Source organism: Microcaecilia unicolor, chromosome 3, assembly GCF_901765095.1.
Source record: "Microcaecilia unicolor chromosome 3, aMicUni1.1, whole genome shotgun sequence".
In the NCBI taxonomy this organism is placed as follows: domain Eukaryota; kingdom Metazoa; phylum Chordata; class Amphibia; order Gymnophiona; family Siphonopidae; genus Microcaecilia; species Microcaecilia unicolor.
The window spans coordinates 58,274,014-58,293,493 of record NC_044033.1 but is presented as its reverse complement, the minus strand read 5'-3'; the positions used below and the strand labels follow the sequence as shown (position 1 = coordinate 58,293,493).

General features: G+C 41.4%; 1 protein-coding gene across 1 annotated transcript in view; it reads right to left on the bottom strand.

Moving 5' to 3' along the window:
* The window catches only part of THBS2 (thrombospondin 2), a 287,917-nt gene that overhangs the window by 93,831 nt on the left and 174,606 nt on the right, over positions 1-19,480 (bottom strand). Inside the window, 3 exon segments of the mRNA XM_030195961.1 lie at positions 6,864-7,082; positions 8,090-8,242; positions 8,511-8,638. Coding sequence (XP_030051821.1) covers positions 6,864-7,082; positions 8,090-8,242; positions 8,511-8,638 — 500 coding nt within the window.

Here is a 19,480-nt window from a genome sequence, read left to right as displayed (position 1 = left end):
GAGAACAGGAAGTCTAGGTGTTTCTTGAGGTATGTAATGAATTAGTCTGGGGCTTCCTTCATGACATAGTTGTGGCAATTATCCAGCATCTAGTATGCAGTTAAGAATTTACAGATCAAGTGGGATACTGACTCCTGCATCAGTGAGTTGAAGGTTGCACATTTTCTGTTTGTTGGTGCAGCATCTTGGGGGTTGTCTAGTTTGTCTATGAAGAACTCTAAGCGAGGATTGGCCTAAGGGAGACACTTCTTCAGGTCGATGATCTCCTTGAAGCATCTGGCTAGTTTGTTTGCTGTAGGGGTGATGTCATTCATCGACGCTTGTTTGGTGTCAAGAAGGTGGTTCACTAGGCTGTATAGTTTTTTTTTGGATTATTGTAGTTTGGGCCTATCTGTCCCTTGTAATATGACCATTTGGCCTGTCTCAGTTGGCATTTATAGATATTGACCACTTCCTTCCTGGATGTCCTCTTAGCTTTGGTTTTGTTCTTAATCCAGGAACGTCTCTATGCCTACAGCGACTCTTTAGTTCCCCTAGTTCTTCATTGTACCAGGGGACTATTGTGAAACTGCATCCAGATTTTATTTTTAGGGGTTCTATTTCATCTAGAACCAGTGTGGTTCTTTTATCCCATTCTAACAGGAAATCTTCTGCGTTCTGATCACGTTTCCATTGGCTTGTGTCCTCTCCATCTTAGGGTCATGTTTAGTCTGAAGTAGTCTGACCATGGTATTTTTGTCCAGTAGGTATTCTGTATCAGGAAGTCTTGGTCAGGTGAGAGTCTGTAGGCTAGTAGGTCTAATGTATGACCTTTGTGTGAGTTGCAGTGTTCTGCTCTCTTTGGAAGTCCCATAGCTGCAAGAATTCCCCACATTCCCTGGTGTTTTCTGATTCTTGTTTCTCTAAGTGTAGGATTATATCTCCTAGCAGCAATACATTGGAGTGGGCCATGCAGCTGTTTGAGATGAAGTCCATAAAGGTCATCTGGGCCAACTTCCAGTTTCCTGGGGGGTCTGTAGAAGAGGATATAGCACAGGTGGTTGTGTAGGGAGGTGTTACTGATTTTGATAGAGGCTATTTCCAGTTGCAGGGTTATGGATTCTGCTATGGTTCCACTGTGAAGAATGACCTGTATATTAGGGCTATCCCCCCCTTTTCTTGTTTTTGTTTCAGTGGAGGATCTTGTAGCATGGCAGGCATATTTCATTTATGATGGGATCCTCTCTACTGTGGAGCCAAGTTTTGTTGATGCATGCTAGCCTGAGATCTTCTTGGATTATCCAGTCCTTTATTGTCTCTTTTTTATTGACCACTGACCTGGCGTTGATGTATCCCAGAGGTATCGGTAGGTGAGTGTTTATGTTTGGGGTGGCTGTGGTGAGTCTTATGAGTATTCATTCAGTATGGCATTTTAGTTTTCTATGGTCCTTTCTAGCTTTCTGTTGTTCCTCACTAGATCAAGGCCAGTCTGTTATTCTCATGTCACTAGACCTTCTTCAGTTTTTGATCTGGTGAACCATAATTTTGAAGTATGGTTCATACTTTTGACCTGGTGAACAATACACTTGAAGTGGAGAGGGAGGTTTCAAGCATAGATGAGGAAAATGAATTGAGTGGTATAGAACGAGTAGAAGTAAATCAATTTTTACTCGTTCCAAAAGTACAAAGACTAGGGGACGCTCGAGGAAATTACATGGAAATACTTTTAAAACAAATAGGAAGAAATATTTTTTCACTCAACAAATAATTAAGCTCTGGAACTCTTTGCTAGAGGAGGTGGTAACAGCGGTTAGTGTATCTGGGTTTTAAAAAGGTTTGGACAAATTAATGGAAGAAAAGTCCATAATCTGCTATTGAAACAAGACATGGGAAGCAATTGCTTGCCCTGAGATTTGTAGTATGGAGTGTTGCCACGATTTGAGTTTCTGCCAGGTATTTGTCACCTGGCTTGGCCACTGTTTGGAAAACAGGATACTGGGCTAGATGGACCATTGGTCTGACCCAGTATGACTACTCTTATGTTCTTATGTTCCATTTAGAGGCATTAAAGAAGAGACAGTTCTCCTTCAGCCAAATGAGTACTGCTTGGAGGCAGGTCTCAAGTGTGGTAATGTCCTGGCAATGCAGGCAAAGAGGAACAGGAATATTGTCCACACTGCAATAGGGATTACAACCCAGCTAGAAAGGTGCTAAAAAGAGTGGGGGTGAATAATGATCCTTGAGACACACCAAAAGTCATGTTACACATAGCAGATACTGTGGAGCCAGAAGATGGTTGATGTGACCTGGACTCAAGATAAGAAGCAAACCATTGGTAGGTTATGCATTTTGACCCCCAGCCCATGAAAGCATGCCAGCAGTAGAGTATGGTTCACTAGATCAAAAGCTTTCAAAAATGTATCAAAATTATACACCTTTAACAGCACTGAAATTCAGATAACAGATTTGATGTCAGCACAATATTAATGAAACATCTAATAAGGTCTAGTGAAACTTAACAATCAATTAAAACTAATACATTCATTTCCTTCCATTATTCTGAAACTAAACATCTAAAATGTACATAACTTGATGTCTGAACTATCAAGGAAAAAATATCTTTACCTATTTTAGCTGCCTGATAAGAAAGCAAAGAATCAACAGGAAAAAGGAGGTGATAGTGCCTATGTATAAGTCTCTGAGACCTTATTTTTTGATTGATGTGTATAATTCTGGAGACCACACCTTCAAAAAGATACACATAGTATGGAGTCGGTTCAGAGGGTGGCTACTAAAATGGTCAGTATTTTTTTTCATAAAGCATATGAGGACAGAATTAAATATCTCAATACATATAATCTGGAAGAAAGGCCTGAGAGAGGAGATATGATAGACACATTTAAATACCTGCATTGCACAAATGTACAGGAAGTGAACTTCTTTCAATTGAAAGGAAGCTCTGGAATGTGTGTGTATATGTGTGTGTGTGTGTGTGGGGGGGGGGGGCATTGGATGAAGGAATATTCTAAGGAAATACTTCTTTAGGAAAAAGGGTGGTGGATGCGTGTAATGGCCTCCTGGTGGGAGGTGGTGGAGATGAAGATTGTGTCTGACTTCAACAAATGATGGGACAAGCATACCGTATTTTTCGGACTATAAGACGCACTTTTTTCCCCCAAAATTTGGGAGGAAAATGGGGGGTGCGTCTTATAGTCCGAAGGTAGCGTTTTTTGACCTCCGTTCCATACTTACAGGATTCCATGTTCCCTGGTGGTCTAGTGACGTCGGGGCAGGAAAGAGCCCCCTCTTTCCTGCCCATCGCGCTGCTCTCCGTGCTTCTCAATGCTTTCCGACGGTCTCGGCGAGATTCAAAATGGCCGCCGAGATTCTCAGCGGCCATTTTGAATCTCGCCGAGACCGTCGGAAAGCATTGAGAAGCACGGAGAGCAGCGCGATGGGCAGGAAAGAGGGGGCTCTTTCCTGCCCCGACGTCACTAGACCACCAGGGAACACGGAATCCTGTAAGTACGGGACGGAGGTCCAAAACCCGGACAGGACGCACCGGAGCACCTAGGTTTTAGAGGAGGGAAAGAGGAAAATTTTTTTTTTCCTATTTCCCTCCTCTAAAACCTAGGTGCGTCTTATGGTCCGGTGCGTCTTATAGTCCGAAAAATACGGTATATATCAGATCTTTAAGGAAGAAGAAGGAATAATAGGAGTGGAGGAGTAGCCTAATGGTTAGTGCAGTAGGCTAAGAATATGAGGAACTGGGTTAGATTTCAACTGCAGATCCTTGTTACTTTGGGCAAATCACTTAACCCTCTGTTGCCCTAAGTACAATTTAGATTGTGAGCCCACTAGGTACAGAGAAAATACCTGTATATAATAAATGTAAACCACTTTGATTGTAACACAGAAAGGCGGTATATCAAATCACATTACCCCTTTACCCTTTAGATGGTATGGATGTATAGACTTAATATACTATGATCTTTATTTGCCTTCATTTTCCATGTTTTTATGTTTCACTTTCATATGTGCTAGCACAGCACGCTATTCTGTAAGGGTGCATGTAAGTGGCATAGCGCTTAATTGTCTTTAGCTGTTTAGATCTATTAGTCTGTCCCTATGAACTATTGTCTAATCAGATGTACTATGCTGTCCTAATTTGATTGTCTTTGTTGTTATGCCCTTTAGATTGTAAGCTCTTTTGAGCAGGGACTGTCTCTCTTCATGTTTGACTGTACAGCACTGCATAAGTCTGGTAGCGCTTTAGAAATATTGAGTAGTAGTAGTAAATGCAAGGGAGCATACCCATCGGGCATACTGTAAGTTATGTGAATTCCTGCCACATTTATGGCCAGTGTAACTGTGGGGTAGAACAAACAGCAGACCCACAAATATAGGTGGTCAAAAAGCAAGGATTTGATGGAGAACACTTGGCTGCTTTGCTGGAGAACCCTTGGAAGACGTGCTACAAGGCTAATTCAGCTTTATTGTTGATCTGGAGGGAATGTGCTTTATGAATTTACCTCTTCTAGTTCTTCCTCTGATGTAGCCTTCAGGCAAAACATGGCGATGTCAGGTAGATATGATTAGTTGAATTAAAATCCTTGCCTTTTGCCCATCTATTTTTGTGGGTCTGCTGTTTGTTTCACACTGTTTCCATTGCAGATCTTCTGCCTCTTTTGTGTCCCTGGTGTGTGGGTTCATAAATGTAATGTGTGCCGGATACCAGATTATGCCAGTGTTCTACAATGGAATCTGGGCACCCAGATGCGGATATAAAATAAAGTCCATATGGAGATGCACAGTTATAGAATTACCCCCATAATATTTGTCAATATGTTATCAGACAAACACAGCGGTGACACCAAAAATGCAGAAGATTTATTCAAACATTCAAAGACTTGATATGAATTGTGTTTCGGCCACAATGGCCTGCTTCAGAAAATGGATGTTCTCTAAACACTCTAGCTTTCAAATGTAGCAACAGTTCTTTCTCCCCGCTTGGAGGGGCATAATTGAACGGTGCCAGCCATCTATATGGCCAGCCATCTTCGGGGCCGTCTCCACAAAGGGGCAGTGCCAACCATATTATCGAAAAAGATGGTCGGCCATCTTTTCTTTCGATAATACGGTTGGGGCTGGCTAAATCTCAACATTTAGGTCAAATGTTGAGATCACCAGGTTTACAGATGGCCGGCTTCAAAAAAGTGGAAAAAATATCCAAGTGCCTTGGCTTTTTCAGTAGTACCAGTGGGATTTAAACCACCCACCTCTGGATTACAAGGCCACTGCTCTAACCACTTGGCAACAGCTCCACTTACTTGGGTGTCCCTCCCTTTTGATTATGCCCCTTCAGGTCTCTCTCAGCCACTCACAGACAGGGGTCTCGCTCAGCCACTCACAGATAGCTAAATACGCTGTCTGTGATTGGCTGAGAGAGACCTGAAGGGACATAATCAAAAGGGAGGGACATCCACGTAAGTGGAGCTGTGGCCAAGTGTTGAGTACTGGTCTTGTAATCCAGAGGTGGCTGGTTCAAACCCCACTAGTACTACTGAAAAAACCAAGCAAATATAGTTTTGATTTAGGACATCCCTGACGAGCACTTGGATTTTTTTTAAGGTGGGAGGGGATTGGTGACCACTGGGGGAGTAAGGGGAGGTCATCCCCGATTCCCTCGGATGGTCATTTGGTCAGTTGGTTGGGGCTCCTTTTTGAAGTTTGGTCATGAAAGAAAAGGGACCAAGTAAAGCCGGCGAAATGCTCGTCAAGCCTGGCTTTTTTTCCCCATTATCGGGTGAAGTCGGCCATCTCGTGAGCACGCCCCTGCCCTGCCCCATCCCGCCTTCACTACCCTACCGACACGCCCCCTTGAAATTTCGCCGGCTCCGCGACAGAAAGCAGTTGAAGCCGGCCAAAATCGGCTTTCGATTATACCGATTTGAGGAGATCGCCGGCCATCTTCCAATTTGTGTCGGAAGATGGCCGGCGATCACTTTCGAAAATGAGCTGGTTGGTGTGTGAGTATAGGAACACAAGGCAGCATGGTTTTATTAGAGTAGATCTTACCAAACAAACAAGAAGATAGGTGCTAACCTACCAAAATGGAAGAAGCAGATAGCACCAGGAAACTAATTCAAAAAGCAGTTCTAAAGTTTATTAATACAAATATGCTTGATGTGGTCACATTTTGCCTATTAAGGCTGCATTAGAAGACAGTGAATATTTTTAAAGCACAAAAACAGTATGATAAAAATCTTCCAACACAGAGGAATTAACCAACCACTCTATAAATGCCTTTCTCATGAAATGAGATCAGGGAACTACCTGATGCTGAAACAGTTAAAAGCCTTGTTTCCTAGAGGTAGATCTTCTCAGACAAATCTGATTAATTTATTTGACTGTTTGACCAGACAGTTGGATCAATAGAGCAGCAGATGCGATGTATTTACATTTTTTTTCAAAGCATTTGATATGGTTCCACATAGTCGACTGATAAATAAATAGAGTGCTTTTGATATGGGTCCTAAAGTGACTGACTGGGTTAGGAACTGGTTACGTGGAAAGCACTTGATCATGCACAAACCCGCAGCCTCTTTATACCCTTCTACTTGGTTAGAGCGCAAAACTCTCCCTTGCATACCTGCTCGCAACCAGTTCCCTTCACCGCATGTCCCCACTCTGCCACACGATTTGTGTTGAGTCTTTGGATGTTTGAACAAATCTTCTGTAGAAGTTATACATCATCTAGGTTCATTTTTGGTGTCATCTTTGCTATGTTTGTCGCATCTATGTATTGCGAGGGACTTTGTTCTTCTGTTCTCTTTGCTGATGTCAATATATTATTACAATCTTAGTGTACTCCTCTGACTTACCTTATTGCAGTGGTAAGTAGCATTTGCAGCACAAACTAAGTCATTGTTGGGCCAGCCATCCAAATCAGAATCTTCACCGCAGATCAGTCCATCCCCAGCATATCCAGTCTTGCAGTCACACTTGTACACAGGGTCACTGAAATGGCCCAAGTATATACAGTCTGCATATCTGTGGCAGTGATGAGTTTTATCTTTGCATGGATTTTCAGGTTCACACACCTAAAAAAGAAAAAGATGAATAGGTCAAAGATGTATCTGCCTCTCGTGTTTACATTTATATGTTAGATATTATGTTAGAACAATCCAACAATTATAAACATTGAGACTGAGTATTAAATTTGTTAATCCTTCTCACTCATTTTCTAAATAGAGAAATAGAACTAATGTGATGTTTATGAAAGCAATGTTTGCTTAGTACTAGAGGGAAATGGGTGAATAACCTATGTTCAGAAAGGGGCTGAAATTGGAACCAGGCAGCTATATGTTGGTTAACCAAAGAGCAATGATGCTGAAAAAAATCATTAAGTTTTTATGGTTTTTATTCAGAATCAAAGAAACAGTATAGCACCCGCTGAAAAATATCACAATGCAAAGACTGCAATATGAGAACAATTAAACAATCGACAAGCACAGAAGAACACAGAACCCTCGCGCAGGTCAAAACAGGCTGGCAAACACAGCGAAGGTGACAACAAAGATGATGAAAAAACATCCAATGAACTCAAAGAGTTTTTTCATCATCTTTGTTGTCACCTTCGCTGTGTTTTCCGACAATTAAACAATAACATAGGTGCGAACAAAGCATCATAAAGCATAAGAAACAAAAGGAACTTATGATCCTGATTTCTAAACTCCCTGCTACCACCCATCCCCATTTCCTATGACCTCCATAATACAACTATGATGGCCCATTGTCTGGACTCTTATGACTCTAGGCCATCTTACATGGCATACATGTACTTAGGACTTCCCTACTTGCCCAAACCCTCCTCCCCCTCCTAGGTTGAAAACAAAATCATTAAAAAGTCATTGCAAAATAAATTTTGAAAAGTATGCGCATGCTTTTCAGCACACAGAAGTCTAGTCCATTTTCAAATGGGTTCCTAGCATCTACATTTATCTATGTATGTGCTGGGGTAATTTTAGAAGCACCTATATGGCTATATCAAATTCAGTTCTGAATGCTCAAGTCACATAACCTTGTTTCTTTGTAGCATTTCACTTACTTGCTTGTCTTTCTCGGCTATCTCCAGTCCCCTTCCATAAGGTTGACTCCCTTTGTAACGTGGTGGGCAAGGCAAACAATGGAAACCTGGATCTGTGTTGACACATCGATGGACTCCATTTAATTGAAAGCATACACCTGGGACTAATGTACACTATGATTAAACAACAAGAAAACAAACAGTTAATTCTTTTTTTTATTTTTATTTATTTATTTTTTATTTATCAGCTTTTAATTTAAACAAACTCTTAAGAGTCACAGACATACAAGCAATTTCAAAAAACCTTCAACAGAAAATTTAAATAGAAATTATTTTCCTTTAACTATAGACCATGAAATTAAGGCAATAAAACAAACAGTTAATTCTTGAGAGATATTGGAGAATTAATTATAATACTGGACAAAACAAAACACCTTCATACCTCATCAATATCCCCACAGAATGTACCATTTCCAAAGTAACCAGCAGGGCAAGCCCCACAGGACCAGGAGCCATCAGGAAAACTGTTACATTCAGCTCCAGGAAAGCAAGGATTTGACAAGCACCCATCTATTGAAATAGAAGAAAAGGCACACCCATTGTACAACACTTAATATCTAAGCACATCAGACAAATAAGATGTATTAACTTGACTAAGAAAAGCAATATTAAATTGAAATCTATTCTTTATAGAGACTTTTCACACATGGGCTCAAAATGGTGGAATTCCATTCCAAATGAGATAAAAAGTATAACTACTTAATGTTTCCCAAATTTCTAAAGGCCTTCCAGATTGACAAGTTTTTATATTAATTGTACAAATTACTGTATTGAAAAATGTTTTTGATCCTTAATTAATTTGTTAATACTTATAGCTCCTACAGCGATATTACCTTTCATCTTGCTCGAAACTAAATATTGTATGACTTATCACTTATTTACTATTGTAATCCATATAGAACTGGATAACTGGAATTCAGATTATGTGGGATATAAGCACCAATAAATAAATAAATAAATATCATAGATCAGTGGTTCTCAACCCAGTGCTTGGGGCACACCCAGCAAGTCAGCTTTTCAGGATATTCGCAATGAATATGCATGAGATAGATTTGCAAGCATTGCCTCCTTGGTATGCAACTCATCTCATGCATATTCTTTGTGGATATTCTGAAAACCTGAATGGCTGTGTGTGTCCGAAGGATTTGGGTTGAGAAGCACTGTCATAGATGACATACCTGCTAATTCATCCAGTCTGCCCAGTTGTTCATGCCTAAATTGATGAAGTCAATTATAAAAGCCAGCTGTCAGCAATACAAGCATGACCACCTATAAAATATCAATCCTTATCCAATTCTTCTCTCTTTGGTCCTTTACCATTCAAAATAGATACGCATACAAGTTCACTCAGGCCCAGATAATACCTTCTACCAAGCCTCTCACCCTGTCTTGAATATACATATTTATGTCCTCCAGCCTCTTCTCTTACACTATATTGGTCACTTTTCTCTGAACTTCCTCTATTCTTACTGAGATACAGCCTCCAAAGTGGAACACAGTATTGTCAGAAAGGGCTTAGTAACAGCATGACCAATGTTCAAAGGCTTTATGTTCCTAACTTTGAGAGTTATGTTTATAAATGGGCCTGTGTGAAAATTTATTAAGGCTGAGTGCATAAGCTTTTACTCGAATTTTCACTAAATTCCTAAATTTAACCTCATGATGACCTAAATTTAACCTCATGATGACCCCACTAGCCAAGTCCTTATCCACTCAAGACCTTAACCCATTTATATATGCTGATGATGTCACAATATATATCCCTTACAAACACGATCTGGCAGAAATCACCAATGAAACCAAGCTCAGTTTGAACATCATGGACTCATGGGCAGACACATTCCAATTAAAACTCAACACAAAAAAAACACATTGCCTCATCATCTCATCCCAATACAACATATATAAACACCCACAAACATAAACACCCCAGGTTATTCCCTGCCTATCGCAGACAGCCTGAAAATTCTTGGAGTAACAATCGACCAGAACCTCTCACTGGACAATCAAGCGAAATCTACCATAAAGAAAATGTTTCACTCCATGTGGAAACTTAAATGTGTGAAACCATTCTTCCCGAGGGAAACATTCCACAACTTGATACAATCAATGGTACTAAGCCATGCTGACTACTGCAATGGAATCTATGCAGGTTGCAAAGAACAAATTATAAATAAACTTCAGACCACTCAAAACACAGCAGCCAGGCTTATATTTGGAAAAACGCGTTTTGAAAGCGCCAAACCCCTCCGAGAAAAATTGCATTGGCTCCCAATCAAAGAACGTATTGCTTTCAAAATCTGCACCCTGGTTCATAAAATTATCTATGGCGAAGCCCCGGGTTACATGACAGACCTCATAGACCTGCCAAACAGAAACACAACAAGATCAGCACGAACATACCTAAATCTTCACTACCCAAGCAGCAAAGGACTCAAATATAAATCAACGTATGCATCCAGCTTTTCCTATTTAAGCGCATAACTATGGAACGCTCTGCCAAAAATAGTAAAAACAACATAAGACCACCTAAATTTCCGGAAAGAACTAAAAACAAACCTGTTCTGGAAGGCATATCCCACCGACCCAACATAAAAGCCTGAGCACCTGCAACACAACAAAACCAAAGATCGTAATGGACACACCCCAACTTCCCTCTTCCTCCCTAAGTTCCCTAATATATCTACCATACATGAACTTTGCTACCACAGTAACACCTTGTATTTGTTCATACCGGAACTGGCGAACGCCATTACAGTACTGTGTAAGCCACATTGAGCCTGCAAATAGGTGGGAAAATGTTGGATACAAATGTAACAAATAATAATAATTTAGGAGCATAATAAATGGGTGGTAACGGGGTGGATTTAGGGCAGGGAAAAAGTTATAAGGTTAGCACTGATTTTCAGCACTAGGCTCATAAATGCAGGCACATGAATGGCAGGCCTAAATTTATGAGCATATTTATTATTATTATTATTATTATTTACAGCATTTCTATTCTGTACGATCTAAATATTTTCTGCGGATCACAATTGAAACACACACTGGATTGGAAACTGGTTGACTGACAGGCTGCAGAGGGTGGTGGTAAACGGAATCAGAGCAGAGGAAAGGAAGGTGAGTAGTGGAGTGCCTCAGGGGTCGGTGCTGGGGCCAATTCTGTTTAATATAATTCTGCGAGTCATTGCTGAAGGGTTAGAAAGAAAAATTTGCCTTTTAGCGGATGACACGAAGATAGCCAATAGAGTGGATGCTCTGGAGGGAGTAGAAACCATGAGAAGGGATCTCCAAATGTTAGAAGAATGGTTGAGGGTCTGGCAGTTAAAATTTAATTACGAATCATACAACGAAACCAATTCACTAGAACAATAAACTTAAAAAGTGCATTGAATGTGAAATCAATATTTTTTATTTTTTTTATTTGCTAATGATGCTCAGTAGGAGGGGTCGTGTTCCCAGAACTCTCTTGCAGTATTTTACTGCTGGCACCCCTTAACACATCATTGCACTCCTACCTTCCTACCATATCCAAATACTCATATCATTTAGTTGTTCTATTGGTAAGAATGAATTTGTACTTAGCTGATCATGGAGTGCAGGGGGCCACTGTTAAATTGAAAGTCCTATGGGGATCCCCATCCGTGGTGGTGACTAAAAATATGACGGTAGTTTGTACTACTCCCTAAAGTCGGGATTAAAGTCCAGCTTGCATGATGTTATTTGTTGTCGGTTCCCGCTGGCATGTTTCACTTAGTAGCGTCTTCAGGGGAACACCATTCTATCTGTGGTGAGACTTAACAGCTTCTACCATCCAAACACCAAAACTAAAATCTTAAATTTTACTCGATATTCAATAGGTAACCAGTGTAGCCCCATAAGAACTGGGGATATATGTTTGAAATGAGACAACCAGCCAAACGTTTGGCAGTAGCATTTTGTGTGCCTTAAATGATCTCTTCCAAATACTAATCAAAAGGCCATTGCAGTAATCAAAGCATGGAGTTAGAAGGCTGTGTACTACCAGCCTAAAATTATTTTCTGCCAAAAGTCTCTCAATCTTCTAACTAAAAGTTAAGATGGGGGACAATATTCAAGGTGATTCAACTGACCAGAAATGGCTCCTAGCAGATTGAATTGCCTCTTTGGGGCTAACCAGTCATTTTCAATGGCACTTAACCAGTTAATGCCGTTGAAAATGACCAGTTAGTGCTTAAATCACAACTGATTATTTTGGGGGCATTCTGGTGCAGGTAATATCAGAAAGCTAAATGATTTCTTTGCCTTGGTCTTTACTAAGGAGGACAAAGGGGTCATACATGCATTGGAAACTTTCTTTGATGGTGATGATTTGGAGAATTAAAGCACATCATCATAAGTCTAGAAGATGTAATAGATCAAGTTGATAAACTCAAAATCAACAAATCACCAGGATCAGAAGGCATTCACCTCAGAGTCCTGAAAGAGCTCAAACATGAAATTGCTTCTCTTACTATTAATCTATAACTTATCATTCAAAATGGCCACAATTCCTGAGACCTGGAGGGTGGCCAATGTAACACAAATGTTTAAAATGGATCCGGGAATGATCTTGAAAACTACATTCCTGTGAGCCTGGTGTCAGTGTTAGGCAATATGACTGAAGCTATACTAAGAAACAAAATTACTCACCATATAGATAGATATAACCTTTACCTCATTATTCCCTATAGGCTGGGAACCTCAAAGCCCCGGTTCAAATCCCACACCAGCTCTTTGTGGCCTTGGATAAATCCCTCCATTGACTTGGGTGTGATGCTGGGCAGTTTATGGCAGAAATGTCAGCCCAGGTCATGCCCCCCCACCCCCATGTTGAGAAGCAGTGACATAGCGGTGCTTCACACTGTTGAAGAAGGCAATGGGAAAGAGGGGCATAATCGAACGTCGCCGGCGAAATAGTTCGCCGGCGGTCTATTTTGGCGGTGGCGCAACAGCTGGCCGGAACCGTATTATTGAAAAAGATGGCCGACCATCTTTTTTTCCGATAATACGGTTTAGCCTGGCCAAATGCCAGCGTTCGCCGGGTTTGAGATCACCGGTTTTGTTTTTCAGCGATAATAAATATGTCTCTAACAGGTGAAAGCTCTGCACCTTTCTTTTTACTGCTGTAATTGCCTATTGCTCATGTTTGATCTATTCTTATTGTACACCGCCTTGAGTGACCTCCTTCAAAAAGGCGGTAAATAGATCCTAATAAATAAAGGGAGGGAATTCCATAGTTGTGGCTCTACTACTGTAAAGATAGTAGAACAGTGCATTTCTAAAAGTACTAGTCAAAAAGAGGGAACCTCCAAAAGAGCTCTATCTGTTGATTGCAAGTTTCTCATTGGTTGATAAAAATGCAAACCTGCTGAATGCAAAACAGATGCCTTTCCATTTAAGATTTTAAAAACCAAAGCAGTCTAAAAACAACAGAAAGCCAATGAAGCTGTTTTAAAATAGGGGTAATGAGTGAATAATGAGAACAACCAAGACTCTTGCAGCTGCATTTTGAGCAACTTTCAGAGCACTCATTTGGTTCTTTGAAATCACTGTCAAAAGATCATTACAATAATCAAAGCAAGGTCTAACAGTGCTTTGTAATACAATTCTGAAATTGTTCTGATTCAAAAATTCTTTCAGTCGTCTCAATAAATGTAATCTAACAAAAAACATCTTTAAGAATTTTTTGACCATGGTAATGCAAGGAAAGAAAGGAGACTAAAATAACTCCCAGATTCCGAGCCTTACAAACCACAGGAATTTGTTAATTTCCTAAAGTAACAGAATCGGGGATATCATCACAAGAAGATCTAGCAAGAAATAAAATCTGTGTCTTAGCAACAATTAGTTATTTTTTTAGTACAGCTTCAGCTAGACAGTAACATGACTACCATGGTAACATTGCGATATGGGGAATAATTTAAAACATTATGCGATAATACTGGTAAAGGGTTATGCAGTTCTGCTGCTGGAACAGGGAGCATCATAGCGGTAATTCTGTAGTAATAGGGACAAGCCAGACCAACGTGCACAGTTTACCTCAGCTACAACTTTTTCTCCATCCCACTTTTTTGCCTCGTACCTTCCTGTCTGACTTCTGTCTATGCATGTAAGCATGTCTTTCTCTCACTCTATCTTTCTGATTGGCTGAAGGTGTTAGTGCACCCGAGTAAGTTGCTCTGGGATTTGGGGCAGCAGAGAGAGCACAGAAAAGTAGTTGGGGTTTTGCAGAGGCAATAGATGCTGGTGGAATGCAGATGGGGGCCTTCAGAGAGGCAACAACTACAAGGAGAACAACAGCAGACGTGAAGGTCCAGTGATTTGCAGCTGCCGGTGTGCTCGTGCTGGACAGAAGTGCAATTGTGCACTGCTCCTGGAGCTTTCCACCAAGCAACCATCAGTTGCTGCCACCTCGGACTGTGCAGGAAAGTATTTGGGGTTTTGCAGAGGCAGTAGATGCTGGAGGAACGCAGATGGGGGCCTTCAGAGAGGCAACAACTACGAGGAGAACAACAGCAGAAGTGAAGGTCCAGTGATTTGCGGCTGTGGGTGTGCTCATGCTGGAGAGGTATGCAATTGTGCACTGCTCCTGGAGCTTTCTACCAAGCAACCATCAGCTGCTGCCATCTCGGACTGTGCTGGAGAGTAGTTGGAGTTTTCTGGAGGCAGTTGATGCTGGAGGGACACAGGCAAGGGCCTTCAGAGAAGCAACAATGACAAGGAGGAAAACAATAGCAGAAGCAAAGTTCCAGTGATTTGTGGTGGCAAGTGTACTTATGCTGAAGAGGAGCATGAAGGAAGAAGTGAGGGTGTGTTGCTCCTGCAGCTTTCCACAGAGCAACCTCTGACTCCACTGGCATGGCTAGAGCCAGTGGGGAGCTCACAACCAGGCACTACAGACCCTGGGAAGAGGAGTGTGGACCTGCAGGACTCTCTATTGACTGGCGGAGAGGGGAACAAAGCGAGGTAGGCACATGATGGCACTATCCCTCTTTGTAAAAAGGGTTGCCTGACTGTTTCCCCCCGCTTCTTTCTTTCTTTCTCTCTAATACTATTCAAGGTGAAATTGCTCAAAAGTCAATTATAAGTTACTGTACGATTTATCCACTGGCATTATATTATTATTTGCTATTTCAATTGTGTTGTAAACCTCTCTTAAGATCAGCAGAAATATAAGTTTCAGAGTGGATAATGTAAAATCGAGGTGCGAATTAAGCTTTCATTTTTTGTACTGCTGATTGCTAGCTTTATGTAATTACAAGAGTAAGTTTATTTAAATTAAAAAGCTCCCTCCTCCTCCTCTTTCAAATCTAAATGAAACAAGGTTGTTGTTTTTATAATAGAAATCTAAATCTATATCTTGGTGTTTAAATTCATGCTGACATGATTTTTTTAACAGACTCCTGATGCATATGTTTTGGAAAAATGAGATGTTGGAAACCTAAATTCAAAAAGTAAATGTACCACTTTTATGAAATGCGAAGGCCAAAGTGATGTGTGGCCTTACTATGAATAGATCAACATTGATGGTGGATTTTGCTGTCACTTGATCTGTGTGCAGTGCCTTCGTGTGCCAAAATAAAAGTCACGGGACAGCACGAGTAGTTTGAAAGCTCATCTGAAGTCATACCGTGTACGAAAGAAAAAGATCAAAGAGACACAGTCCATAACTCAATGCCATGCTTTCAAAACGTGCCAGATAGACTGAAGCCTACAATTTTAGATAAGAATACTGTTGTCAATGACTGTGCTGAAATGTGTGCCAAAGAAATTAGGCCATTCACCATTATCAAAGACTCAGGTTTTAAAGCTTTGGCACCAAAGTTGATTTCTTTGGGTGAAATATGGAAAGGTGCTAACTGATAACATACTTCCCAGTGCTCAAACTGTGTCTCGTCATTTATCCATCTTTCCAGCACTAAGAAAATAAAGCTAAAGGAGCAATTGTCTGGACTTCGTAGTTGTGAAGGTGCAGCCTAGAATAGAATAAAGCCGGGCCTGGGAGGACTGTCTGACTGAACCAGCTGTCATGTTGGGTACTCTGCTCAAGGCAATAGTGAGATGTGAATATGTCGACCAAACACCACATTGCAGCTTTGTAAATCTCCTCAATGGAGGCTGATCTCAAGTAGACTACCAACGTAGCCATGGCTCTGACATTATGAGCTATGACATGAGACCCTCAAGAGTCATCCCCACCTGGGCATAAGTGAAGGAAATGCAATCTGCTATCCAATTGGAAAGAGTGCATTTGGTGATGGCTACTCCCATCCTGTTTTGGTCAAAAAAACTAAAAAGCTGAATGGACTGTCTATGGGCTTTAGTCCGCTCCAAATAGAATGTTAAGGCTCGTTTGCAGTCCAAGATATGCAGTGCATTTTTGCCAAGATGGGTTTGAGATTTTGGGAAAAACGTTGGCAGAAGAATTGACTGGTTAAGATGGAAATCCAACACTACCTTAGGAAGGAACTTAGAGTACGTACAAAGAAATACTCTGTTGTGATTAAACTTAGTGTAAGGTGAATCAGATACTATGGCCTGAAGCTTACTGACTGTGAGATGAAGTGACCACCATCAAAAATGAAATCTTCCAGGTCATATATTTCAGATGACAGGAAGCCAATAGCTCAAAAGGAACTCTTATCAGCTGGGTGAGAATGATGTTGAGATCCTTTGATGCAGCAGGTTTGACCTGGGGTTTGTCAATAACAAACATCTCATGAATTGAACAACTAGAGGCTCTACTACTACTACTTACTACTTAACATTTCTAGAGCACTACTAGGGTTACACAGCACTGTACAATTTAACAAAGAGAGACAGTCCCTGCTCAAAGAGCTTAGAATCTAATAGACAAGTGAACGGTCGGTCCGATAGGGGCAGTCAAATTGGGGCAGTCTGGATTCACTGAACGGTAAGGGTTAGGTGCTGAATGCAGCATTGAAGAGGTGGGCTTTAAGCAAAGACTTGAAGACGGGCAGGGAGGCTCTACAGAGATGGGCTTACCCTTCCCCCTCCCACATGTAAATGGTAAGCTCTGATTGCCATGAGATGTACTCTTACAGAATGCGGTATTGGTAGTGGTATTCCATACTTGAAATCTGAGATACTTTCTGTGACTGGAAAGCATCGAAATGTAGGCATAGGCATCCTTAAGTCCAGAGAGCATAGTCAACTTTTTCCTGACTCATAAGGAGAAGGGTGCCAGGGAAATCATCCTGAACTTTTCTTTGACCATGAATTTGTTCAGGGCGCTTAGGATTAGAGTGGGATGATATCACCCTGTCTTTCTGGAAACAAGGAAGTACCTGGAATAGGATCCCTTCCCTTCTTCCCCTGGTGGCACAGGTTCAACCACATTGACCTGTAGAAGGGCAGAGATTTCCTCTGTGAGTACCTGCTTGTCATGAGAGCAGATAAATGATGCTCTCAGTGGGTAATTTGATGGTCTCTGACACCAATGAAGAGCATAACCAAAATGGACTATTTGAAGAACCCAAGGATCAGAGGTTACAATGGGACACCTTTGATAGAAAACAATTCAGCTACCCTCCCACCAGGTCATCCAGGATGGTTACTTGGACTGTAGCTGTGCTCTCCTTTTGGTTCCTAGGCTGACGTGGATGGGACCGGTGGGTCTGGGACTTCTGGAATAAGTAGGAAGGAGGTCGATACCTATGCCTATGAGAGTAAATAGTTCTGTGCCTCGACCCACTCGGGAACCTCGTAGTAGAGGAGAATGCAGCTGGGGGTTGACGAGAAAGGGACTGAATGGTGTCAGTATGCTTCTTAATGAGGTCAGTGACCTACTCTACCTTGATCAAAAAAGGCTGTCTCCTCGGCAGGGAATGTCTGCTAACCTCTTTTGAACTACTGGTTCCCGGTCAGAAACACATAGCCATGAGATTTTATGCATTCGAACACCCATGCTAGAGAGTCTGGATGCAATATCAAAAGTATCACAGGTGCCCTGGGCTATCCTCCAATTTTTAAAGTGAGAGCAGTCAAGTTTGGCAGCTATATGTGACCACCATACTAGGTGGAATAACTTTGGCCAGTCTCACTTTAAGTGGCCAGCGCTGAATATCAGCATAGCTGGTTAAAATTGGACTGGCCAAAGTTAAACTGGATATTCAATGCTGGTCACCAGAAATGGACCGGCATTGACTATCTGGGTTTAGTGCCGAGTGTGGGAGACAGCCTGGCTATCTCCTGCAGTCTGAATATCGGGCAAGACTGATAACATCATAGACCTGGGCTCCTCTTCTGCTTCCAACTTAAATGGGATGGCCAAAGCCATCTCCTTCACAAAACCAGTGAACGAGAGACCCTCAGGTGGAGATTTGTGCCTCTTCTGTGGTGGGGAGTGATCAGAAGGGGTACAATAAGATTCTTCCTCTGAGAAGTAATGGGGATCCTCACATGAATCCCATGAAAGGCCCAAATCAGAATCCTCAAGTTACTCAGGATAGTCCAAGTGAGTCTGGGCCTGCCTCAGCTCAATGGTACCATGTCCACACCCCAGAGGGTGCCAAGGTACAGCCCTACCCTCTGATTCCAGGGAAGCTTCCTCCTTCAATGACGAGAGCAGTACTGCATAGGCTGACATCAACACCCGTCGAGATGCCAATGTCGAAAACCACTCCACAGGCAAAGCCTGGGCCTCAAGAAGGAGCTGAGGCTGATCAGTAGCTGGCATAAGCTCCCTAGATGCCTGAGCGGAATGCAGCTGGAACATCTGAGGTTTTGCCTCGCTTTCCATGCTTTGCTTCTGTTTTGGTTGCCGCCATATTTACATTTGCAATTCATTTCTGTAACATTCCTTATCTTATTCCTTCTGCAGTTTTAATAGATAACTATGCTTTCCTGTCATGTTTGTTTGTTTCTGTTTATATATTAAATATTGTGTTTTGAGGAAGTGAGGATTTGACACCATCATGTTCTGTTTTTAATTGTAATATTAAATTGGTAACTATTTTAGCATTTGTGCTTAGTGGGAGAAAATACACTATAGCACTGCTTTGGCCCTGATATGGTTTATTAGGGTAACTAACAATTTTTTGCTTCCCTGATCCTCACTGGCTCATTGTTCATATTTTTGGAGCTTTCATACTGTTCTTCATGCCTGATGTTTTATTTGATTAAACTTCGGTACATGAATGTCGGTTTTTTCTCTTTTGTATTTATAGATAAACTCATGGAGGGCATAGTGACGAAACAACTCTCTGATTACCTAAACAAACATTCAATTCTGCACGACTCTCAATCAGGATTCTGGACAAATCACAGCACCGAAACGGTACTAGTGTCTGCAATGAACGCATTTAAACA